General features: G+C 40.7%; 1 protein-coding gene across 3 annotated transcripts in view; it reads right to left on the reverse strand.

The window, feature by feature from the left end:
• The window catches only part of LOC132823883 (uncharacterized phosphotransferase YvkC-like), a 165,886-nt gene that overhangs the window by 15,973 nt on the left and 122,633 nt on the right, over positions 1-27,280 (reverse strand). For 2 of the 3 annotated variants that reach the window (XM_060837975.1, XM_060837976.1), the window contains 8 exons: positions 25,853-25,927; positions 22,575-22,667; positions 16,110-16,238; positions 14,455-14,539; positions 12,984-13,072; positions 7,526-7,588; positions 3,471-3,566; positions 857-1,014 (listed from right to left, as the gene is read on the reverse strand). In XM_060837975.1, coding sequence (XP_060693958.1) covers positions 857-1,014; positions 3,471-3,566; positions 7,526-7,588; positions 12,984-13,072; positions 14,455-14,539; positions 16,110-16,238; positions 22,575-22,667; positions 25,853-25,927 — 788 coding nt within the window. Of the gene's footprint in view, positions 1-856; positions 1,015-3,429; positions 3,567-7,525; positions 7,589-12,983; positions 13,073-14,454; positions 14,540-16,109; positions 16,239-22,574; positions 22,668-25,852; positions 25,928-27,280 lie in introns of those variants that run through there. The other variant, XM_060837977.1, reaches the window with a different exon arrangement.

Here is a 27,280-nt window from a genome sequence, read left to right on the forward strand (position 1 = left end):
CAGGTTGCCCCTCTGCAATACAGGAGGTTAAAAAAATGAATAAAGCTCTTTTTGATTGTTCTTGCTAATAACTGAAATCAATTTAATTTCCACAACACACAGCAAGCTGAGGGGAAATGTCATTGCACAATAACGTTATGAGGAGCCTAAATGCAGAGGATAGGAAAGATTTGTTTCCCTTAGATGAAAAGCTCAGTAAGCAGACGCATAGATTTCAAGTAACTAGTCAATGGAGTGGGGAGAAGTTGTGGGAAAATGTTTTCACTGAAGGGGTCGTGGGATCTAGACTTCACTACTTCAAATGATGCTACAGACCTCAATATATTTGAAAAAAAATGATTGGATATCCACTAGAAGCAAAAGCTGGGCTGTGGTTTAGACTGAATCATGCTTTTCTCAGTCAGCACAGACATGATGAACTGACTGTGGACTCCTTCTGTGCTATAAATTTCTGTGGTGGTAGAAAAGTTGTGTGTAAAACCTGCCTTTAACAGAATTCACTTATAAACTGTCTATGCGCTGGTTGTATACAATATTGCAACTCAGCCTGCAGGCTATTCTGCTGTGAGTTTGAAAACTACACACATTGAAATCAGGCAGTTTGTTGGAACATCTGCTTCATAACTTATGACTTGCTTTACTACTTTAAATATACTAACCCCACAGTGTTAATCAATTACTGTTGAGAAATTGATGATTAGATCATTAACATAAAAGCCAAAATCTGATTCACAGAAGAAATAACAGGGCTACTGACCAAAAGCTTGGTTTTATGGTGTACCACACCACAAAAGTTAATCATTAAGGTCTACCATCAAAAGCTATCATGTTCCAATCATATACCAATTGCACGTACTTTCTAATCCATGAGACTGATGAATTTATGGAAGCAATAGCTTCCTCCGAAGACAGTACAACTTTATCAACAACCACTTTTCCGCTCTGCAAAGCTCTCTGGATTGCTGGCAGTAGCTTTACTGGATGACTCATCCATGATTTTTCATGGAATTCAGCCTGTCAAAGAAAGGCAGACTATAATCATCAATGAACATATTTCAGGCTTATCATCATGACCTTTTGAAAGATAATGAACTGAGAGCGATTACCATGTGGAATCTGCCGCCACAAGGAGTGACTGAGATCATCCATGCAGATGCACTTATGAGAAGACATTAGATAAATCCATAAGTAGGAAAGGATATTGAGAGAAGGTAAGATTTTATAAAGACAGGGGGAAGCCCTGTAGGGGCTGCAGACTGGCATTGCTCTGTCCAGTTGACCAGCCTATTTCTGCACTGTAATTTTCTGTGTCATTATTTTGCCAATGGAAATCCATATCTGAATCACGGATGCCAGATGAGATAATGGTTTAGATGCAACTATTACAATTCATAACTTGAATGAGTTTTTAAAAAAATATTTAATCAAATCTGGGATCTGAAATTCCCACTTACATTTGATTAGTTCAATATCAGCTGTAACTCAATTAAGACAGCATAGATTGCCACGTCATTAAATGATTCTGACGACATTTTCAAAATGCAATGACATAATTTGTATAATTTGTTCTTTATCTAACTTGTAGAGGGTTTTTTTTTAACCCATTTCATTTTACCCATTGCATTCATTTCATCGAAGGGTGGCTCAGTGGTTAGCATTGCAGATTCTCAGTACCAGGGACCTGGGTTGGATTCCAGCCTTGAGTGACTCTCTGCATGGAGTTTGCACATTCTGCCTGTGTCTGTGTTGGTTTCCTCCCACAGTGCAAATATGTGCAGATTAGGTGGATTAGCCATGGGAAATGCAGGGTTACAGAGGTGGGTTTGTGTAGAATGCTCCCCAAAGGGTTAGTGTGGGCAGAATGGCACACTGCCATACTGTAGGGATTCTATGATTCACCTTTGGTGGGTTTTAACTATTGTAGATGGCATTTGCAGTCGATGCCATGTAACATCCAGTATTCCTCTCTGCTGGGTGAGCTGACAATGGCATTATGAATAACTCTGGCAGTTCACCTATCCCTTGTGAAGCAACCAAAATGTGTAGCACTGTATTACAGTACAAGAAGCACAAGACAGCAAGAACAAATAATGTTCATAACACATACGAGAAACTGTAGAATCGGACTTTGCCAAGTTCCAATCTTGACAAATGAAGGTTAGCAGCCTCACCTTCACTGTTGCTGTCTGTGTGATCTGCAAACTTTCATCCAGCAAGTAACCCACTGAGTCATTTAATACAGAATTATACTGAATTTACAGGACAGAACGGGATCTTACATTCCAATGAGTCAATGCCGATGTTAATGCTCTCCACAAGCTTCCTCACAGCCAGTAAAATTTACATTTGTGGCAGTCTAAAGTTTGTGGTGTGGAAATCATGCAGTTTTTAAAAACAAAAATGATACAAATTGGACACAAGACAGAATTCTACAAAATCAAAGTGTTGCACAATGTGTGAGATAAAAACATCAAATGCTGGAAATAATCAGCAGCAGGTCTGGCACCATTTTTAAAAGAAGATAAAGTCAAAGACAGAGCTGGTACTAGCGAAAAAGGTTGGAGTGGGAAGTGGGGGTCAGGAAGAAAGTCAACAGTCGATTGATAGGTGTGGAAGGAGCTTATCCTTCAGCTATAATGCACTGTGGCTGGCCTAAATTTGGTGTAAAAAGGACATCTTTGCCCCCTCAGTGGAGAGGCTCCATCTTTGGAACTGACAGTATCTTCAGCAGCCCACCAGCACCAGACTTTCATAGTAAGCACTTGGAACTGCAATGAGTCTGAGAAAACATGACCGAGTGGAGCCCAGGTTCCAGGCAAGTTGGGAGCTGTGAGGTATTGTCCCCCTGGTGGAGGAACTGCTGGGAATGGGGGTGGATATTAACGTATGCATGGAAAAGTAGTAAGGTACTATTCCTGAGCAAATGCCTCCAACACACAGAAGGAACATTCTGACAATAATATCCTTCCCTCCCTTCCTGTTTTTTAAAAGCTTGTTTAAAAAAAGAGCTCCTGCCCATCCAACTTTATAATGGCATGGGCAGAATAATATTGGGGTCTTCTCGAGTTCTTAACAAGTTTCCATTTAGTGCACCACCAATGCTCCAGATTATGGGGGTGAGATCAGGGGTGGATGTGAAGGTGGTGGGACAGACACCCACCTTTTAATACGTATCTCCCCATCAAGAACACAACCAGTGGGAGTACGTCAAATCCAGCCCAGTATTTCGGTCTGTGTCCTTTCATTAGAACATCTGAATCTGGTTCAGATGAAAGGTCACTGACTCGAAATGTTAACTCTGTTTCTCTCTCTACAGATTACGACAGACCTGCAGAATACTTTCAACATTTTCTGAAAGCTATTTGTTAACTTTTTGGTTATTTTTGTTAACATACTATTTTTGTGAACAATCTTATGTCCAGTACTTACATCAAGACATTTACACCATCTGGTCAGTACTACGGGCTTACCTCCCTGAGGCAGCGAAAGCCATGTTTCTTTAGGAAGTTTTGGAATTTCCAACCAGCATCTCCACTTTCCTGAGACAGCAGCCAAGATACTGCAGTCTAGTTAGAGAGAAGTTAAAACAATTTGACCCACATTCTTTCAAAGTAGTTAATGTTTTAAATGATTAGTTGCATTTCTGGCAAGCATTCTATTAATCGTCTCCAAATGCAGTCACATGGAGCTGGGGTGAAAGGACAGAATTACATTTTGGCTAAAGTTGCTTTTTAGAAAAAACAAACAGAATTCTCAAAACTGCAGCACAACTTAACACCTTCCAGTCTCACTAAATAATCATTTAAAGTATAATGTAGGATGCCCTGCATGTTGAATTCCTAATTTATGATATCATGAATGAGAAAAGAATACATCTTTGGAGATCTACTTTGATGGACAACATGAGCAGATAGGTTTATTGCCCTTAAAACCTGACAAATTTATTGAAGATATTATTGACTGACTGTACGCAACTATTACAATCTTAGAAATGAAGTTTTACGCCATTCCAGCTCAATGTAAGTTTTATTTTGTTCTCCATGTTTAATCCAAGAGTTTTTCATTGCCACTTAAAGGAAATGTGTGGTATCGACATAGTGGCTAGGGTCTCCTTTGTTTATCTAGACGCCTATCAATATTTAACATCATGATTTGACAGGACATACGCTTGAGTGAATTCGTGCTTTTCCCTCCTCTCCTGACTTGCTACTTGGAGGTGTACAGGACAGTGAACAAGGTCACCTCAGATTACAGCAAGATCTTGATCAGATGGGCCAATGGGTTGAGATGTGTAAGATGGAGTTTAATTTAGATAAATGCGAAGTGATGCATTTTGGGAAAGGAAATCTTAGCAGGACTTATACACTTAATGGTAAGGTCCTAGGGAGTGTTGCTGAACAAGCTACAGGTTCATAGCTCCTTGAAAGTAGAGTCACAGGTAGATAGGATAGTGAAGAAGGCAGTTAGTATGCTTTCATTTATTGGCCAGATGGGAGATCATGTTGTGGCCGTGCAGGATGTTGGTTAGGCCACTGTTGGAATATTGCACGCAATTCTGGTCTCCTTCTTATCAGAAGGATGTTGTGAAACTTAAAAGCATTCAGAAAAGATTTACAAGGATGTTGCCAGGGTTGGAGGAATTGAGCTATAGGGAGAGGCTGAATAGGCTGGGGCTGTTTTCCCTGAAGTGTTGGAGGCTGAGGGGTGACCTTATAGAGGTTTATAAAATCATGAGGGGCATGAATAGGATAAATAGACAAAGTCTTTTACCTAGGGTTGGGGAGTCCAGAACCAGAGGGCATAGGTTTAGGGTGAGAAGGAAAAGATATAGAAGAAGCCTAAGGGGCAACCTTTTCACACCAAAGCTGGTATATGTATGAATGAGCTGTGAGAGGAAGTGGTGGAGGCTGGTACAATTGCAGCATTTAAAAGGCATCTGGATTGGTATATGAATAGGAAGGGTTTGGAGGGATATGGGCTGGATGCTGGCTGGGGGGACTAGATTAGTTTGGGAAATCTGTTCGGCATGGATGAGTTGGACCGAAGGTTCTGTTTGTGTGCTGTATATCTCTATGACTCTATGACAGATTCCTGGGCTGTAAAAAGAGCCTGTATGCCCTTTAATGTGATCAAGGGTACAAGGACAATGCAATTTTTAGTGGCAGGCTCAGTATATTCACAAATGGGGAGTAAGGTTGGATCTACTGGCTCCTCTGTGAAGGCAATACAGAAGCAATAGGTTCAGAAAGTGTCTGGAATGAGGGCCAGAAGGAGCTCATTGGATATGAGATCCCTGATTGGGGTTGTTAGCCTGGGCCAATCACTGAGCCCTGGCTGACAGATATAAACAGGAGACTCAGAGAGTCTCCTCATTCGAGGGACTGACTCTGAGCTGGATGGTCAGAGCCTATGTCCTGTTCACATGTAAACAAACAGTAAGTTAGTGACAGGATGCCAGCCTCTCTGCAGTTATTTTGGGAAGATAAGGACTGACAGAGCCTGGGGAAGTATGGAAACAGATTGCCTTGTAGCAGAATCTTTTGAGGGGCTGCAGACAGCATTTGTGGTCTTCCTGATCCAAAAGTGAAATTGGAAAAATACAGTTATCTAATATCTCAGTCATTTACAATGGTCCCTTTAAGAGCTGTTACTTCAGCTGCTATATCCTTGGCAATAATCTTGAGAATGTCCGAATTGCATTAAAAAGCCTTTTATGATTATCCTTGGGAATGGCACTCATCTCCTTTTGTGGAGGGTATTTTTTCATATCAGATATGGTATGTGACTGCACCAGGAAAAGCAAAAGGGGTCCTTTGCACTTTTTCCACTTTTCCAGGACTAAAGTTCAGGCTCAAGCTCTATATCCCTCCTGTTATCAACACAGCCTGTGATTTCCATGTTGCCTGTTATGCATCCTAACTGTTATTCTGCATCTGTTCTAAACCTCATTATGTATTTGTTCTGTACCCCACCTGTCATATACATCATCTTTTTATATACTTCGCCCATCACATATTCTCAATGTTATATATTACACATCTGCCCATTCTACAATCAATTTAATTTTTTCAAGCAGCCTTTATGGCTCTAAATTGAAGTATCTAAAATTCAATTCTTACTGTTATTACTTTTGTTTATTCTTTCTTGGGATGTGGCCTCACTGGCTAGGCCAGCATTTACTGCGTATCCTGTGTTGTCCTTGAAAAGGTGGTGGTGAGCTGCCTTCTTGAACTGCTGCAGTCTCTGTGCTGTAGGTAGACCCACAATGCTGTTAGGGAAGGAACTGTAGGATTTTGACCCAATGATACTGATGGAACAATGATACAATTCCAAGTCAGGATGGTGAGTGGCTCGGTGGGGATCTTGTAGGTGTTCCATGTATCTGCTGCTTTTGTTCTTCTGTCTCAGGAACTCCTGCCTAAAGAGCCTTGGAGATTTTCTGCAGTGTGTCTTGTAGATGGTATACACTGCTGATGCTGAGCATCAGTGGTAAAGGGAGAGAATGTTTGTGGATTTGATGCCAACAATCAGGTTGCTTTGTCCTGAATGATGTCAAGCTTCTTGAGTGTTGAAGCTGCCCTTATCCCGACAAGTGGGCACCGTTCCATCACACTCATGACTTCTGCCTTGTAGATGGTGGACAGGCTTTGGAGAATCAGGAAGTAAGTTATTCGCTGTGGCATACCTTGCCTCTGACCTGCTCTTGGAGCCACTGTGTTTATGTGGCTGATATAGTTCGGTTACTTATCAGTGATAACCGTCAGGATTATGTGGAGGTGCCGGTGTTGGACTGGGGTGGACAAGATCAGAAGTCACGTGACACCAATTTATAGTCCAACAAGTTTATTTGAAATCACAGGCTCTCAGAGCACATCTCCTTTGTCAGGTGAAGTGTTGACCATGTGGAATGCAGTGATGTTAATACCATTGAATGTCAAGGGGTGATATTTAAATTCTTCCTGGTGGGTATGGTTGCTGCCTGGCACTTTTGTAGCACAAAGGTCAATTGCTGTTTGTCAACCTAAAGCTGAATATTGTTCAGGTGTTGCTATATTTGGCTATAGACTGCTTCAGTATTTGGGGAGTTGTGAATAATGTTCAATCATCAGCAAACATTTCCACCCGAGGATGGAGACAAAGTAATTGACAACACAACTGAGGATGGTTTCACCTATGACAACCTTGTAGAATGCCTGTAGAGATGATTGACTGCTAACAACCACAATCATCTTCCTTTGTGATTCCAGCCAGTAGAGAGTCTTCCTTCTGTTTTGTATTGACTCTAGTTTTGTTCAGGCTTCTTGATGCCACATTTGGCCTTGATGTTACTTTCATATTATCACTTGAAGTTAGCTCTTTTGTCCATGTTGGAACCATGGCTATAATAAGTGACATTGACAGAACCCAAACTGAGTGTCAGTGAGAAGGTATTGCAAAGCAAGTGTGACTTAATAACACTGTTAATGGCCCCACTTTACTAATGATCACATTCCCATGTTATCTGGTATTGCACACTGTTCTTTACCTCTGCATCCAGTTTTAGAAATTCAGAACGCTTGCCCTGAGTTTGGATTGCCTCAGCGATCGCCTAAAGTAAAAGTTAAAAGTGAGTATTATAACAAAACACAAGAAAATAAATAAAACTGAATCTATCAAAAAACAAACAATCTGGGAGTTATTTTTACCCTTTTCCATTCTGCTGCTAACTGACAGAGCATTGCCTGTGCAGTGAAAACGAAGATCATGTTGATTTTATATTGTCAAGGCAATCCATATTGCCAGCTTACCCGTTACCAGTGAATGGGAAAGTTACCTCATTCTGGCTTCATGTTCAGTGTTTGAAGCTGAGCAAATAATTTTTAAAACTTGAAAGGGAAAGCAGGATATTGCATTTAGTACATTCAGTGTAATCCTGAACCTTTAATGTTTTGATATTAATACCTTAATTTAAAAAATGAATAGTTTCAAATGACAACATTGTCAGTACTACCAGGGGGGACCAGATGAAAGGAAATTAAGCTTTAAAAAAGTGGACCTCTTTCTTTCCTGTGATCTTGAGGAGGTCAGTAATAATTACACCTTCAAAAAAAATCAGAGCGGAAATTACATGTCAAGTTCCCTACAGTCTTTATGTTATTGTATTGTCATGGAAACAACATTGTAAGGTACAACATTGTGCAGCTGAAGAATACAGAGAAGATGTGTCCCTTTTTTGAGTTGGCTCAGACTTAGTTCACATTTAAAACTATATTCTGAGAGGAAAAAAGCTCCACTTCACAGAAATTAAAACAGCCATGAACAACTAGAGAGATAAGGGGCAGCGTAAAACTAGAATGGTTTACAAAAATGCATAAAAACTGTACAGATCCTGCTGTATAAGAAAGGTACAAAGACTAACAAAAGGTCACAAAGCAGAGCTATTAAAAGAGATGATAAAGGCAAACATGCCAGGAATGTCAAAATCAAGAAGAAGTAATCTTATAATTACATAAAGGGAAAGAGTGGTCAGGAGCAACGTTGACCCACTAAAGACTGAAAGTCAGGATATTGTCAGTAACTATGGAGAAGTAGCAGACATGTTGAATCATTTCTTTGCCTCAATATTTACAGTAAAAAAGTAGGATATCTTGCAAATTCCTCAGGAAATTAATAATGGATTGGGAATGGGAACTGAATAAAATTAACTAAGTAAAATGTCGGTCGAGAGAAACTAATGGAATTAAAGAGTAACAAATTTCCAGGACCTGATTGTTTCCATCTGAAGTTGCTAATAAAAGTAGGGGAGCACATCATACATGCATGAAGTATAAACTTTCAGAATTCCTTAGATACAGGAGTCATGCCTTTGGATTAGAAAAATTGCACGTGTCAGTCGCTTTTTAAGAAGGGCGAACGAGAAAAACCAAGGAATTACAAACCAGTTAACCTAACATATGTGTTGGAATCTATTGTCAAAGGTAGCGTAACTGAACACCTTGAAAGTTTTTCAGTTAATCAGGGAGATACAGCATGGATTCATGACAGGCCTGACAAACCTCACTGAATATTTTGAAGAGGTGACTAAGGTAGTGGATAGGGAAATGTGGTTGATATGGATTTCCCAAAAGGAATTTTATGAAGTCACACATAAAAAACTGTTAACTAAGGCAGAAGCCCATGGAATCAAGGTCACGTTACTGGCATGGCTAGGAAATGGCAGGTGACAGAAAGTAATGATAATGGACAATTACTTAAATTGGTAGGATGTGTCCAGAGGCATCCCACCAGAACCTGGGTGAGGGCTTCAGTCATTCGCATGATTTATTAATGACTTGGGTAATAGCAAGTAAGTGATTTACCCAACTTTGCAGATGACACAAAGTTGGACGAGATTGTAGTCAGTGTAGACGATATCATAAAATTACAAAGGGATATTGCTAAACTAAGTGAATGGACAAAACTGTGACAGATGAGGTTCAACATAAGCAACGAGGAAGTAAGCCATATTGGACCCAAAAAAGGCACGTCACTTTTTAGATGGCAAGAAATTAAATACAGTTGATGCCAAAGAGAATGAGAGTTCAGGTGCACATCTACTTGAAGTGTTATGGACAGTTGCAGAAATAGGGGAACAAGTGAAACAGATATTTACTTAAACATGTATTTTAATAAGTCCTCCATTTTGATTACACCCCTTCCTGCTACCATCTTTTACTCTAAGCCGAGCTAATTTATTTTCTGCTGTTGATACCTACCATTAACACCTATTCTTCAGCCATATCATTCCCCTATTACCATTAGCATTCCCTTTGCCTGTTGCTGTTGGCACACTCACCAACAGTTCCACTTGCACCCTCTCCATCTTTGTAAATAATAAAAAGACCATCATTATCCAGCCCATTCAATTCTGAGGAAGAGTATTTACAATACTCTGAATTGATAGATTTTTGTTTGGGAAGAGGGTCTAAGGAAATGGAACAAAGATAGGGTAAATAATATGAGTCAGCCTCATCTAACTAAAAGGCAGTATTTTCTCAAGGGGCTTAATGACCTACTCACACTCATACAATTTAATGATATAGCTTAATTTTACAATATTTGATGCAGTTTTTTAATTAAATTTCTCAGTATAAATTTGACATATGATTCATCTATCAAATCACCATGGTTTAGAGCCCAGAATATATAGTTAGAGCTGCTCACAGTAAAACACTCCTTCATCTGCTGTTTCTACAGCAAAGTCAATTGGCCAAGACAAGTTCCTAGACTTGGGAGTGTACAGGGTGGTGACCAAAAGGAGAGCAAACCTTGACAGGCAGCTGTCCATAATACTTCATAGATCGAGAAGGGGCAAGAGCAGTAGGTGTCTCCTTTGATCTATAGGAAACTGGAAATAAAATATCTTTGATTTCATTTGTCAGTAATCTTCAATTGTCCCTTTAAGGGCACCAGGTTAGGGATGCTCAGCACCTAGGTGAAGCATATACCTTCCTAATATTTTTGCCCAATCAACAAATTGAGTTTAAGTTACCTGTTAAAGACACCATGTCTCTTCCATGTGGAATCTCCTGTTTTTAGGGCACTTCCTGAAACTGGTCTTCTCATCCTTAATTTTGTTCCCAAACAGTAGCACAATATTATTCTGTCCTGGAGCTTCCATTGGACATTCATCAAATTCATTACATTCTCAAAGAGTTCCAATAAATTTGTGAGCTATGATCTGCTCCTTGTGAAGATATTGTGTTGGCGTATTACAGTTCACTCAGGGAGTTGATTGGTTGTGAAAATATGTATGCTGTAGTCTGGAGTAATGGATAGTGATGTGAGAGGCTATTCTTTCTTTCCATCACATGGTTGACCAGGAATCACTCTGCCCTTATTGGCTGCATCAGTGTGGGTAAGAATAATTCACTACACAACCTATTTGCTGATATTATGATGCATTCTCCTTGTCCCTGAATTGGAATTAAAGCTGTAGCTTCTGGCTTGGAGGCAGGGACACTGTCTATTCTTCCACAAAACAGTGAACCACGTGATATAGGTTTTGCTAAATCCGTATGAATTGACAACTTTACAGGAGGCTTTGGGATTTCTTCTGAGAATAGTTTTAACTCCTATTCCCTCCACCACATCCTCCCTTTGGAAACTACAGCAATTTGCCACTTTTCAATGGTTTCTATTTCAATTTGTCACAAACGAAACCTTCCACTTAGAGTCATAGAGTCTTAGAGATGTACAGCATAGAAACAGACCCTTCGGTCCAACCCGTCCATGCCGACCAGATATCCCAACCCAATCTAGTCCCACCTGCTAGCAGCCGGCCAATATCCCTCCAAACCCTTCCTATTCATATACCCATCCAAATGCCTCTTAAATGTTGCAATTGTAACAGCCTCCACCACTTCCTCTGGCAGCTCATTCCACACACGTACCACCCTCTGCATGAAAAAGTTGCCCCTTACGTCTCTTATATCTTTCCCCTCTTACCCTAAACCTATACCCTGTCTAGTTCTGGACTCCCCAACCCCAGGGAAAAGACTTTGTTTATTTACCCTATCCATGCCCCTCATAATTTTGTAAACCTCTGTAAAGTCACCCCTCAGCCTCTGACAACCCGGGGAAAACAGCCCCAGCCTATTCAGCCTCAACATAGCTCAAATCCTCCAACCCTGGCAACATCCTTGTGAATCTTTTCTGAACCCTTTCTAGTTTCACAACATCTCTCTGATAGGAAGGAGACAATATTCTAACAGTGGCCTAACCAATGTCCTGTACAGCCACAACATGACCTCCCAACTCCTGTACTCAATACCCTGACCAATAAAAGAAAGCATACCAAATGCCTTCTCCACTATCCTATCTACCTGTGACTCAACTTTCAAGGAGCTATGAACCTGCACTTCGAAGTCTCTTTGTTCAGCAACACTCCCTAGGACCTTACCATTAAGTGTATAAGTCCTGCTAAGATTGGTTTTCCCAAAATGCAGCACCTCGCATTTATCTGAATTAAACTCTATCTGCCACTTCTCAGCCCATTGGCCCATCTGATCAAGATCTTGTTGTAATCTGAGGCATCCTTCTTCGCTGTCCACTACAACTCCAATTTTGGTGTCATCTGCAAACTTATTAACTGTACCTCTTATGCTCGCATCCAAATCATTTATGTAAATGACAAAACGTAGAGGGCCCAGCACCGATCCTTGTGGCACTCCACTGGTCACAGGCCTCCAGTCTGAAAAACAACCATCCACCACGTCCCTCTGATTTCTACCTTTGAGCCAGTTCTGTATCCAAATGGCTAGTTCTTCCTGTATTCCGTGAGATCTAACCTTGCTAACCAGTCTCCCATGGGGAACCTTGTTGAACGCTTTACTGAAGTCCATATAGATCACATATACCGCTCTGCTCTCATCAATCCTCTTTGTTAGTTCTTCAAAAAACTCAAATCAGGTTTGTGAGACATGATTTCCCACGCACAAAGCCATGTTGACTATCCCTAATGAGTAAAAAGTGAGGTCTGCAGATGCTGGAGATCAGAGCTGAAAATGTGTTGCTGGTTAAAGCACAGCAGGTCAGGCAGCATCCAAGGAACAGGAAATTCGATGTTTCGGGCCAGAGCCCTTCATCAGGAATGAGTCCCTAATGAGTCCTTGCCTTTCCAAATACATGCACATCCTGTCCTTCAGGATTCCCTCCAACAACTTGTCCAGCACCGACATCAGGCTCACTGGTATATAGTTTCCTGGCTTGTCCTTACCACCTTTCTTAAACAGTGGTATCACGTTAGCCAATCTCCAGTCTTCCGGCACCTCAGTTGTGACTATCGATGATGCAAATATCTCAGCTAGAGGCCCAGCAGTCACTTCTCTAGCTTCCCACAGAGTTCTAGGGTACACCTGATCAGGTCCTGCTCTTGCCCCAGTGTCCTATCATACACTTCCATCTTTTAATTTATTTTGTCTCGTTTTTTTCAGTAGGAAGAAATTAATAGAAATTTTGCTCACCTCTATAGATGCTGGAATATCAGCAGGTAAAACATCTGTACATGTGCTATACAATGCTGCAACATCTGCCATTAGTTCAGGGGTCCATTCTGGAAAATTAATTTTATGAATGATTTAGGTGATTTCTAAGTTATTTAAGAAAAGGTACACCGATGTTTTATCATCATTATCACCATATCACTTTATTTTTACACAGCTTAATACACTGCTACACACCTATAATCTAAGCCAGAGACCATGAGGGGAAATATTAGGTCCAGTACAAATCCCCTTTTCCAAATCTAAAGTGAAACAGCCACTTTAACAGCCACATCATAACAGGTATGGCTAACAAATAAAAATCTGTGTTACTAATTGGGCACAGTGGTCACAATTTGGAATATGTCTGCCTACCAAGTTCCGGTGTAGTTATTTTAATTAACCTTTTTGGAGATCATATGACACACCTCCGGGGGAGGTGGGATTTGAACCCAGACTTTCTGGCCCAGAGGTAGTGACACTGGGCTCATTCTATGCTGAGCAGGATCAATAGAGATGGGATCAATACATGGTGTATCATTGGGATGAGGAGACAGCAGCCAACTGAGGGGGAAAGATTCATTCATGTGCAGTTCATCAGAAAGTGAGGTTGCAGACCAGTTTGCCATGGAGAAATTGGATGAGGAGTGGCAATGCCTTGTGCAAAGCTTGCCAAACAACCTCCTGACACTGTCCAGCAGTATGAGACACAACAGTTCCAATGTGACATAAGGCATGATGCAGAGCTTTCTCTCTCCACAGCCTCTGCCCATAATCAAATCCAGAGTCACAGCGACTGCAGCCCCATATCTGTTGCAGCCTCAGTGTGGATAAGTCACCTGCTCCCCTGCCTGCCCTGAAAGGATGGGGCAACACACTGCAGCAAATGCAGGAACTCATCACAACACCTTCAATATCAATCCAGGGTACTTTCAGAGACTCTCCCATGATGGAAGCTGTGCAAAATCATATTGCCTGCCAGTTAAATGCATGGCCCTTTAAGCAGTGATGACGCAGTCCAATGCTACATTCACTGCACATTCCAAACCAAAATGTCCAGTAGCAATTCAAGCACAAGGATTAATTGCTTCCTACACACGCACAGGTGTTTGTCTGAGAGGCCTTTATAAGGCCGTGCAGCCTGCTAGCTCAATATGTGTCCCCAAGAACATGTAAGGATTACATCGCGTAGCTATTTATGCCCCTGATCTCAAAACTGACAACTAAGTTCCTCTTCAAGACTCCAGACAGCATTGGGTAATACATCATCTTGTAACTCCAGGCTAATTACTATCTAAATTGCACATAAAATTATTTTATACACTTAATAACATATTTAAACAACACCTAACAATTACAGAACCATGAGATTGCACATCAGATTTAGAAGAACGTTTTGTGACCTCGACTCAATTAAATGCAAAAGTGATATTTTCAAACACTTCAGACATACTTGCTTTTCCTTTCGACAAAATTGATATCAAAACTGCATTCCACATTCCAGAGCTACAAGATTTTGACAGTGATATGCACCATGCCTAAAAGAAATAAATAAAATAAAACAAAGAGTTGATACCACAGCTAGATGCACTGTATGCATTTAGGAAGGATGACAGCACAGAAATAAAACTATATTTCAACCATTCTTAATTATGTAGTCATTTTCTTTCTTAATTGCACATAGTTCAGCATCAGACAAGGTGCACTTTCAAAATATCGTATCTTGTTAAAAATAGGAGGGGTTGGTGCTGCATTATAGGTTAAAGAAACAATCACAGCATGAGGAGAGAGTGTATTCCAGAAGTGCCATTGAATTAAGCCATATGGGTTCTGCTGAGGAACAAAGAAAAAGCAATCAGATTGCTGAGTGAGTAATACATTTCTCCTCAAAGTGTCAGAAGAAAGAACAGCAAAGATATTTTCAAATTTCTGAGAAATGCAGAAACAATATAGCTAGGAATTTCAACTAAGTGCAACTGATAGAAAGCAAAGAGCAGCGGATGTTGGAAATCTGAAACTGCTGGAGAAACTCAGCAGGTCTGGCAGCATTGGGGGACAGCAAACAGAGTTAACATTTCGAGTCCGGTGACCCTTCTTCAAAACTGGGTTAAGTTCAGTGCAGAAGGCTGGAGGGCATGGATTTCTTCAAATACATTCAGGAAAGCTTTGAGTCCAGCAAAAGCGGTTTTGGTTTGGCTTTTGGGAATGGCACTCAGTCGATGAAATGTCTATGAGAGGAAGTGGTCATAATTCTGTTAGATTTAATGCGGTTATGAAAAAGGATCAGAGTAATCCAAGAGCAAATTTTAAACTGGAGAAAAGCCACTGAAATATGACATGACACTTATGGACAAGAAACAGCTGTTGATGATAAGTCAATGTCAGTGGGTTGGAAGGCATTCAAGAAAAAGCTAAAGATATTTCAGAACAAATATTGGAAAAATTGGGTGTGCCTCATTTGAAACCCTCTTGAAAGAGCATACTGAGAAAAACAAGACAAATGGAAGGTCAATTAAGGTACAGAAGTAGCACAGTTAAGTGGAAATCCTAGACAAGTATGAAATGCGCAGAGGAAATTATAAAGGAAATTAAGAAAACAAAGGGAGGGCATGAGAAAATATTATCAAATAAAATCAAGGAAAACCCAAGATGTTTCATAATAACTAAAAAAGATAACTAGTGAAAAGGATATGTACGAGTAGTTTGATTTTTATATGCTAATGGGATGCAGAGGTTGCTGGGCAGGCTGGCATTTATTGCCCATCACTGCCCAGAGACTACATTATTGTGTGTTTGGAGTCAATTGCAAATTAGACGAGATAGGAACAGTAGATTTGCTTCCCAAAAGGTTGTTAGAGAACTAGATGAGTTTTAAGGCAATTGACAATAGTGATATGGTTGCCATTTTTGAATTGTTATTGAATCGAAATTTTAACATCAGCCATGGTGGAACTGGAATGTCTGTCCCCAGAATGTTTGCCTGGGGTTGTAGATTACCAGCATAGTTACAAAAAAGGTACTCTGTGATCCAAGGTACCAGAAAGCTCACAATATTTCTACATCACTGGCTTCTATGTCAAGCAGCCGTAATGAAAATGGGTCACCCACCTCAAAATACTCTGGCAATTGCCGATCTATATTGAAGTAAAATTCCAGTGCTTGGTTTGCAGGTTGAATCTGATAAGTCTTCATTTTCTCCATTAATCTTTTTATCCTCGAGTCCGCAGTGAGCATATACTGGAAATGATTCAAATACAGTTAAATATGTGGTAATAAGTGATATCAAGAACAACAAGAGCTAGTTTATGTAAGAGGATGACAACAATCACTTGAGAAACAACATGCACAGAACCCAGACCTTCTGGACCAGAGGTTGGGACACCACACTATTACAAGAGCTCACACTATCAAAACATAGCTGAAATACAATTCCATCGCCAGCACTATAAGCACTGTTTCTAAAGCGTGATTTTTCTATAATGTGGAGTTGCACAAGAAAACAACCATCCTGTTATAGACGAACACTCTGTAAAGATAGGTCAAACAAATAAAATCCTTTATACACTAATTAACAAAGATGTATTACGGTCACTCCATTGTCATTGTGCTATACTGGACAAAGAGGAGAAATGGTTAACGAAATGGACCTTGTTCTTTGTCATCAAGCAATTCCAGTGTGCCTATGCTCTTCAAATGCCTGAACAAAGGTTGGCAGAATATTGCAAAAAGTCACTTTTAGTTCCAGTAAGCTTAAAAATGATGCTGTTTGATAGTAACTCATAACACACTCACACCAAACTGCCTTGTTCTTTATCCTTAATTCATGCTAATCCATAATCTGGGACAATGAACAAACCTCTGTACTCACCTCCCAATCCAGATGCAGAATTCTGCCAAGAGGGTAATTTTGTCTATAAACATACCAATCCATGCAATCACAATGGAAGAATCTTAATAGCAAGTTACAGAGTCATAGAGGTGTACAGCAAAGAAACAGAGCCTTCGATCCAACTCGTCCATGCTGACCAGATATCCTAACTAATCTAATTTACAGCACTTGGCCCATATCCCTCAAAACCCTTCCTTTTCATATACCCATCCAGACACCTTTTAAATGCTGTAATTGTACCAGCCTCCACCACTTCCCTTGGCAGCTCATTGCATACAGGTACCATTCTTTGTGTGAAGAAGTTCCCCCTTAGGTCCCTCATATCTTTCGCCTCTCACCCTAAACCGATGCCCTCAAGTTCTAAACTCCCTCATCTCAGGGAAAGACTTTGTTTATTTATCTTATCCATGCCCCTCATGATTTTACAAACCTCTGTGAGGTCACCCCTCAGCCTCCAATACTCCAGCCTCTCCCTCTAGCTCAAATCCTCCAACCCTGGCAACATCCTTGTCAATCGTTTCTGAACCCTTTCAAGTTTTACAAGATCTTTTCAAAGGGAAGGAGACCAGAATTGCACGCAATATTCCAACAGTGGTCTAACCAACGTCCTGTACAGCCGCAACAGGACCTCACAACTCCTCTACTCAATACTCTGACTAATAAAGGAAAGCATATCAAACGCCTTCTTCACTATCCTATCTACCTGCGACTCCACTTTCAAGGAACTATGAACTTGCACTCCAAAGTCTCTTTGTTCAGTAACACTCCCCAGGACCTTACCATTAAGTGCATAAGTCCTGCTCTGATTTGTTTTTCCAAAATGCAGCACCTCCCATTTATCTGAATTAAACTCCATCTGTCACTCCTCAGCCCATTGGCCCATTTGATCAAGATCCCATTGTAATCTGGAGTAACCTTCTTTACTGTCCACCATGCCTCCAATTTTGGTGTCATCTGCAAACTTACTAACTATACCTCCTACGTTCAATGTCTCCACAACAGGAGAATTTGACATTATGAAAGAATGATACCATTCACCTTAATGTCTCATCAATATATGGGGCATATTTGCCTTACAAGGGTCTTTCCACTTAATATTTCTTTGAGGAGATCTCTGCCAACAGCTCCTACTGTTTGCAACTGCTTTATTAGTGGCAACCAAAGTGATTGCACACCATGACTGTTACAACTCCACACATTCCTGTCTACCAGAAGGTACATTATTTTGTTAATAGTTATCACTCAAAGACAAATTATCTCATTATAATGTTGCTGTTTAAGGGAGGTTGGTGTGCACAAACTAGCCACTACACTTCCAACAATGCAATAGTGATGAAACTTCAACTGTACTTCAATGGTTGTAAAGTGCTTTAGGACATGCTGAGATTGTGAAGAGTGCTATACAAATGGAATTAGTTCTTTCTTTTAGTGCAACATTAACCACGGAGCTGCCAGGTACATATTCAGTGGGCAATCTTCAGGAAAGATGGCATAATTGCATCCACCTCTCCCTCCCAACTCGTAGGGTCAGTGCTGCAGCCAATAATAAATCTTCAAAATCACCATCTAAACTCCCTCTGGGTGAAAGTATCTCATCACTTGAGAAAGAACAAGCCAGTGATGCTGATGAAATAACCTGGGGGAGAGCTATGGGTTAGAGTGTGGTGAGCCAGGATTGAATGGCTCTCTCAGGTTTCTATGAAACTATATCCATTGTCGTATGAATTGTCGTCAACAGATGCACCCAGGATGGCCTCCTCCCATTCTTCCTGTGCCTCCGGGGACATGTGGGATCTGCAGTAAGAAGCAATAACTTGAAACTCTCAACATGAAGATGTCAAGAAACTTTGTGTGCATACAGTTATGGTTTCTAAGATTACCTAATAGGTGTTGCCTTGCAGACTGCTACCTCTGTATTTTGAGGTGTTGGATCAATCTCAAGAACATTGTGCAGACTTCCATCTCAGGTGTAGCCATGGTGACAAGTCTGTATCAAGGTCTTTCACTTCTCCTCATGGATGGGTAAGGATTACATTGCTGAGGTGCCCTAATTAAAGATCATATATCGACCAAAGTGAGGACTGCAGAAGCTGGAGATTAGAATCGAGAGTGTGGTGCTGGAAAAGCACATTAGGCCAGGCAGCATCTGAGGAGCAGGGAAATCGAAGTTTCGGTCAAAAGCCCTTCATCAGGAATGAGGCTGGGAGCCTCGGGGATGGAGAGATGAATGGGAGGGGGCTGGGGCTGGGGGGGGGAAGGTAGCTGAGAGCGCAGTAGGTAGATGGAGGTGGGGGTAAAGGTGATAGGTCAGAGGAGAGGGTGGAGCGGATAGGTGGGAAGGAAGATAGACAGATGGGACAGGTCACGAGGGTGGTGCTTTGCTTGAGGTTGAAACTAGGATAAGGACGGGGGAGGGAAAAATGAGAGGGCAGTGTGAGACAGACTCACTGAGTTCAGCACCACCCTCATGACCTGTCCCACCTGTCCATCTTCCTTCTCACATATCCACTCCACCCTTTAAAGACTTAAATCCTTTCCCTTTCACCTTCCTGCTGAAACCTCATCTTTCCTCCAGTCTCTCCAACTATCTTTCATCTCCTGTGATCTGAGCAACTTTTCCTTCTTTATCCTGCAATGATACATGCTGCTAGTTGCGTAAATCTTGCATTCACTTCCAGTAATTATGATTGTGGCCCATATCACTCTATCCCCACCCCAAACTGATAGCTCACACCATAAATCTAAAGGTGATCCATACCTTCTGGTCAAAAATATGCTGAATTGCACATCACAATGTTTCCATTCTGCCACTTAATATTCTTGAGCATTAGTTACCTCTAGCACCAACCGTCCTTCTCTGTTTTCACCTAAATCCCCCCACCTTTGGCTGGACATTTCCCCAACCAATACCAAGCAACAACCTTCAAAAATACTCCCCTGCCTGATGTCCCATTCACCAGATATCACTTGGAAGATGATGAGAGCACAATGAAGTTGAAGGCAAAAGAAGGAACAGGACAAACTAAGGAAAATAAGTCCAAAAGAGAAAATGAAAAGTGGGAAAGAAAGGGACAGCAAACTGAAAAAAAACCCGATGAAGAGTGGTTAATGAGAAAATCTACAATACAGAGACAAGGAGGTATTCCCTCAGAACTATCATAAACCAAGGTGCAAGAGATTCAGTGCAGGGATATTGGAATTGCTTGATGAATTGATTGAATTGCTTTGCTCCATCTCATGATATAATGGCATACAACTAATCATAATGTTGGACATGTTAAAGAGTTAATGGTTAACCATTAGTGGCACAGTGGTTAGCACTGCTGCCTCACAGCGCCAGAGACCCGGGTTCAATTCCCGCCTTGGGCGACTGTCTGTGTGGAGTTTGCACATTCTCCCTGTGTCTGTGTGGGTTTCCTCCCACAGTCCAAAAATGTGCAGGTTAGGTGAACTGGTCATGCTAAATTAGAACATAGAACATAGAAAAATACAGCGCAGTTCAGACCCTTTGGCCCTCGATGTTGCACCGATACAAGCCCACCTAACCTACACTAGCCCACTATCCTCCATATGCCTATCCAATGCCTGTTTAAATGCCCATAAAGAGGGAGAGTCCACCACTGCTACTGGCAGGGCATTCTATGAACTCACGACTCGATGAGTAAAGAATCTACCCTTAACATCTGTCCTATACCTACCACCCTTTAATTTAAAGCTATGCCCCCTCGTAATATCTGACTCCATACGTGGAAAAAGGTTCTCATGGTCAACCCTATCTAAACCCCTAATTATCTTGTACACCTCTATCAAGTCACCCCTAAACCTTCTTTTCTCCAATGAAAACAGCCCCAAGTGCCTCAGCCTTTTCTCATACGATCTTCCTACCATACCAGGCAACATCCTGGTAAACCTCCTCTGCACCCGTTCCAGTGCCTCCACATCCTTCCGATAGTATGGCGACCAAAACTGCACACAATACTCCAGATGCGGCCGCACTAGAGTCTTACACAACTGCAACATGACGTCAGGATTCCGGAACTCAATTCCTTTCCCAATAAAAGTCAGAAATTGCCCATAGTGTTAGGTGAAGGGGTAAATGTAGAGGAATGGGTCTGGGTGGGTTTCTCTTCGGAGGGTCGGTGTGGACTTGTTGGGCCGAAGGGCCTGTTTCCACACTAAGTAAATAATCTAATCTCATCATAACATGCATAATGAACTGCAGTAAATGAGATAGCTGTTGAGTCAAAGAGCCACCTGGGAAAGATAATGAAAGGTAAAACATGGAATATAAACAAATGAGTTATCTCCTTCTCTCTCTCTATCTCTACATATGTGGTTAATGAGTGAACCTAAGGAATGTTGGCTAGACCTCGGGTGATTAATGAGTGACTATAGTCCATTCTATAGAAGCTTGGAAATGATCAATGAGTGATATCATAATCTGCAATTATCTCATATCACAGAAGGATTTGGCAATCCAAAGGTCTGTCTGTACTTGAAACAGTAATTTGTCAGAAAGAAAACGTTATAGAATGACTTAAGACATTGCAGGGCTAATTCAGGAACCAGGATCATGAAATACACAAATCATTGAATTGTTTGATCATCAGTACTGAATGAATCAAGCCTGTATTCAAGAGGCAGCTAGATATGAATGGGATCCAAGATAAAGGGGTGAAAGCAGGATTAGGCTATTGAGTTGGACAATCAGCTTTAGACAATAGACAATAGGTGCAGGAGTACGCCATTCTGCCCTTCGAGCCTGCACCACCATTCATTATGATCATGGCTGATCATCCTCAATCAGTATCCTGTTCCTGCCTTATGACGGAGGAATGACAGCCAACCATCTGTATAAATTGGCTTAAACATGGATTGAGTGGCCTCAAGACATCAAGACACCATTCCTGATGAAGGCTTATGCTGTAAACATCGATTCTCTTGCTCCTAGGATGCTGCCTGACCTGCTGTGCTTTTCCAGCACCACCCTCTCGTTTCTTCTTTCAGATAGAAGCAAGGAAGGGCACATCTTTTCTCTGTCAAAGATAAGAGAGCAGTTGCATCATTGAGCAGAGTGGAAAGTAATAAACCAAGGGGCAGCACTGAGGGACGTAACATAACATCAGCATGTGCCATGATTGAAAGTTTGAGCTTTGGTGTTGATAAGATTATGTGGCATAGCTGAGAAACTTTGTACCATTCAGGCATGAATCTTTCCAGATATTCTTGATCATAAAAAAAATGAAATAATGCGTTGCAAGAATTTAACCTACTATCTAAGGATTGCAGAGTGGAGAAAAGGAGCCAGACTTTACACCCACCAGCTGGTGAGCTTGAAGAAGGTTGAACATATGAATCAACAAAAGACTTTCCCTCTGCCTATCTGCCCATGAATTATTTTTCAACCAGCATTGATGCTACACAAACACTGAACATGTACTTTGCTTAAATAAAGGCCATTAATCCAATGAAACTAAAATAAATCAGTTTACGTCTTGAGTTACTAGATTCTACTCAAAGCACGTAATGTTTTTGACAGGAACAGCATAACTTAGAAGACATGTTACTGAGTTCAATTGCAAAATAGGAGCAGCAGTAATCTGAAAATTCAAATACCAGTAATTAAAAATTACTGGTCATGGCATAAAAAAACAGTCAATAGAATAACATTCAAAAAACTCTACCTGTAGATATCGAAACATATTGAAAATTCGCTTCCACAAAGGTGATTGGCCATGAATCAAAATAACATCATGTAATGATAGTTCATTCAATACCTGGGCAATAAAAGAATTCATTACATTCAACATCAATTCATTATTGTATGCATAAACTATTTCAGAAGTTTTCTTTGTTGAAGTGTTTTTTTTTAAACAAGGCAAATACAAATGACATGCAGAGACTGCAGCTGAGGTTTGCTGATTTTACATTTGCCAGTGCATTCAATGTATTTGTATCAATATGCTGCAATCCAAAGCTGCATGGTTTAGGGTGAGAGGGGAAAGACATCAAAGAGACCTAAGGGGCAACTTTTTCACGCAGAGGGTGGTACGTTTATGGAATGAGCTGCCAGAGGATGTGGTGGAGGCTGGTACAATTGCAACATTTAAGAGGCATTTGGATGGGAATATGAATAGGAAGGATTTGGAGGGATATGGGCCGGGTGCTGGCTGGTGGGACTAGATTGGTTTGGGATATCTGGTCGGCATGGACAGGTTGGACCGAAGGGTCTGTTTCCATGCTGTACATCTCTATGACTCTATGTTCAGCCAGCAGTGCAAGGTCCTCTAAGAAAAACCTAAAGAGTTCTAATGTTCTCTCGGGCATTTGTTCCAAAAACTGGAGTGCGCTGCTTCAGATTAGAATCACATTAGTGAGTCACTGCCTTGTTCAGAGGTGATTACAGTGCACAAAGGTCCACATGTGCATCCTCAGTTCAGTGGAAAGCTGTCGGCATGTTTGGTAAACTTTCAGTATGAGTAAGGAACTATCTGGCGGTTAGCATGAAAGGGCTATCAGTGACAGAAATCCTCTCTGGAATGAGGTAGAAGGAAATGCATAATTCATGGGGTTTCTCAAGTATTAATGTTGGGACCAGCACTGTTTAAGTTACAGCTAAATTAGGAGAGTATGAGTCAGACAAAGTTATAGACAAATTGTATGATACTATGGTAAAGTGCACCAACAATAACACCTAATTTTACAAGTAAAGCCTTCCCAAAATATTTTGCAGTAACATAAGCAATCAATGCTTTACATGACCAAGCTTTTACTAATATTTACTAATATTACCTTCACTAATATTTACAGACAAACATTACTCAAGTAAGTAGGTTTTAAGGAGTGGCTTAAAGGAAGGCAAAAGTTCGATAGGAACTCCGGAACTTAGGGCCTTGGTAGCTGAAGGTCCTTTCACAATGGTGGCAGCAATTAAAATTAGGGATAATCAAAGGGGCAAAATCAGAGGAGGGCAGATTTCCTCAATGGAAGGAGATTGCAAAATTACAGAGGGACAACACCATGGAAGACTTTTAAAACTGAGCCATTGTTTAACTCAAAGTTAATGAGGATCAGTAAGAATTGGGGTGATGGGGGATGGCTTTGTGTGACTAAGAAATGGGCACCAGAGATTCTGGAATGACTTCAAGTTTACTGCAGTTCAGAATTTAGGAAGCCAGTCAGACATGCAAAGGCACAGCCATGTCGAAAGGTACCAAAGACATGAATGACGGTTTTGACTGCAGACAAGCTGAGGTAAAAACAAAGTAAGTCAATGCTAGTTTAGGGCAGCACAGTGGCTCAGTGGTTAGCACTGCTGCCTCACAGCTGGGTTTGATTCCAGCCTTGGGCAACTGTTTATGTGGTGTTTGAACATTCTCACAGTGTCTGCAGGGGTTTCCTCCGGTGCTCAGGTTTCCTCCCACATTCCAAAAGATGTGCAGGCCAAGTGAATTGGCCATGCTAATTTTCCCATAGTGTTAGGTGCATTAGTCAGGGGTAAATGTAAGGAAATGAGTCTGGTCGGTTACTTTTCAGAGGGTCAGCATGGACTTGTTGGGCTGAAGGGCCTGTTCCACACTGTAGGGAATCTAATCTAATCAGATCGGGCATGTATCGAACATTACAAATTCCATGTGACAAGACTCAAACAAAATAGTTAAGCTCTAGAGACATTCTAAAGCCACACCACAAAGATGATCTCATATAGATTCATACAGTATGGAAACAGACCCTTCAGTCCAACTAGTCTAACCCAAAAATATTCCAAAACTAAACTACTCCCACTGCCTGTCCTTAACCAATATCCCTCCAAACATTTCTTTTACATTAATTTATCCAAATGTCTTTTAAATGCTACACCCGCCGCTTTCTTCGGCAGTTCATTTAACATGCTAACCACTCTCTGTGTAAAACAAGTCACCCCACATGTCCTTTGTAAATCTTTCTCCCCTCACTTTAAAAACATGCCCCCTAGTTTTGAACTCACCCACCCGAGGAAAAAGACCTTTGCTATTCATCTTATCTACAAACATCATGATTTTATAAACATCTGTAAGATTTCCCCAAAACCTCTTACACTGGGAAAAAAGTCCCAGCCTTTCCAGTATATTTTTATATCCCAAACCCTCCAATCCCAGCAACATCCTGGTAAATCTGTTCTGAACCTTCTCCAGCTTAACAATATCGGTCGTATAAGAGGGCAACTAGAACTGCAGACAGTACTCCAGAAAAGGCCTCACTAATGTCCTTTACAACCTCAACATGACATCCCAACTCCTATATGCAAAGATCTGAACACTGAAGGCAAATATACTAAATGCCTTCTTAACGACCCTATCCACCTATGTTGCAAATTTCAAATAATTATGTGCCTGAACCCTTAGGTCTCTCTGTTCTATAAAACTATCCAGGGCCCTACCATTAATTGTACATTATTTGCATTACCAAAGAGTAGCACCTCACAATTATCCAAATTAACTCCATCTGCCACTCCTCAGCCCATTGACCCTATTGATCAAGACCTCTTTACATTCTTAGATAGCCTTCTTCACTGACCACTATACCACCAATTTTGGTGTATCTTTACAAATCTGACACTCTGTTTTTTTTCAATCTGTCAAGGTCAATGTTGTGTGCAAAATTAACAAAGCATTGTCCCATAAAGTATTTATTGACTATTCAATTGATTCTGTTATGATTGTTGTATGAAGAGAGTTGAAATCAGTTCTTCAAATAGTGACATGGCTCTGAGTTTATTTAAACAGGCCAGTATCGTGTTTCTTTAACATAGCATCAGAAAGGAACTAATCTGACAATGTAACACTCCCTCAATCATCCACTGAAGTACATTTGTACATGAGTTCTGCAAAGAAACCTGAATCCAAGCTCATCACAATCATGGGAAATAACATAATTCATTGAGTATGCTTTTTGCGATGTACAAGGTATTGTTAAAAAGTACCCGTCCAAGCAGTTCAAAGTCATTCATTTTCTTCTGGGTAATGATGTTATTCTGTTCCATGTTGGCATTCAAGCTCTGGAAAACAAATTAAACTGATTAAACATTTGATTTTGAAAAACAAATTATGTCCACGCTCTTTTCAAGTGAAAACTTCAGAATCCATAATACTAAAACTACCACATCAGATGAGAATGTTTGAAATAACCTCATCCTGCAAACAAATGTTTCAGTCATTATTAACTCCTGGCAAGATAAGCACCACTAAATTATTTCAATTGTCAACTAACAAGATAAATACCTTTTTAGGTTCTGTAAACTTAGCCCTGATACAGATGGATTGTGTAATAAGCAAAGGCTAAACAGGTTGGGACACTACTCATTGGAGTTCAGAAGAATGAGAGGTGATCTCATTGAAACAAATAGGATTCTTGACAGGGTAAATGCTCAGAGAATGGGAGAGTGGAGGGTATTGTCTCAGAATAAAGGGGTACCAATTTAAGACTTGAGTGAGGAGGAATTTCTTTTCTTTGGAATTCCTTGCCACAGGAATTCTGTCCCTTCTGTATATGAAAAGCTGAGATAGATAGATTCTTTATCAGTAGGAGAAAGGGCAGGAAAGTTGACATGAGGAATATCAGATCAGTCATGATCCTATTGAATGGTGGACCATGCTTGAGGGGCCAAATGACCTACCCCTGTTCCTATTTCTTACAGCCTTAAACGATACAGATATTAACACTCTTTGAAATAAATGATATCTCTAAGACATGGTCAGAACTTTACCAGATTTAATATAACATAATAGCAACCTTGGTCTAACCATCTTCAGCTGCTTCATCAAGGATCTCCCTCTGTCAAAGGGTCAGAATTAGGGATGTTTGCTGATGATTGCACAATGTTCAGCACCATTTGTGACTCCTTACACATTGAAATAGTCCATGCCCAAATGCAGCAAGTTTGTGCTGGCAAGTGGAAAATAACATCCACGTCACACAAGTGCCAAGAAAAGACCATCTCCAATCAGGAAGAATTTAACCATCACTGCTTGAAATTCAATGGCATTACCATCATAGAATCCCACATTATCACCATGCTGGGGGTTACTATTGGCCTGAAACTGAACTGAATTAGCCATATAAATGCTGCTTGTTAAGAAGTGGAGCAGAATTTTGCAGACTTCTGATATTTTATATCAGATATGAAACAGAAAAACTGTTTGTTGGTACACCAGATATAAATACTGTGGCTACAAGAGTCGGTCAGAGGCTCAGAATCCTACAGGAAGTAACTCACCTCCTGACTCTCCAAAGATTGTCGACCATCTACAAGAATACTCCTCACTTGCCTGGACAAGTGCAACTCTAACAATATCTCATTTTGTGACCTCAACCCTTGACAACTTACATATGTCATTTGGATGAAGGCACT

The sequence above is a fragment of the Hemiscyllium ocellatum genome, chromosome 17 (genome assembly GCF_020745735.1).
Source record: "Hemiscyllium ocellatum isolate sHemOce1 chromosome 17, sHemOce1.pat.X.cur, whole genome shotgun sequence".
NCBI classification, from domain to species: domain Eukaryota; kingdom Metazoa; phylum Chordata; class Chondrichthyes; order Orectolobiformes; family Hemiscylliidae; genus Hemiscyllium; species Hemiscyllium ocellatum.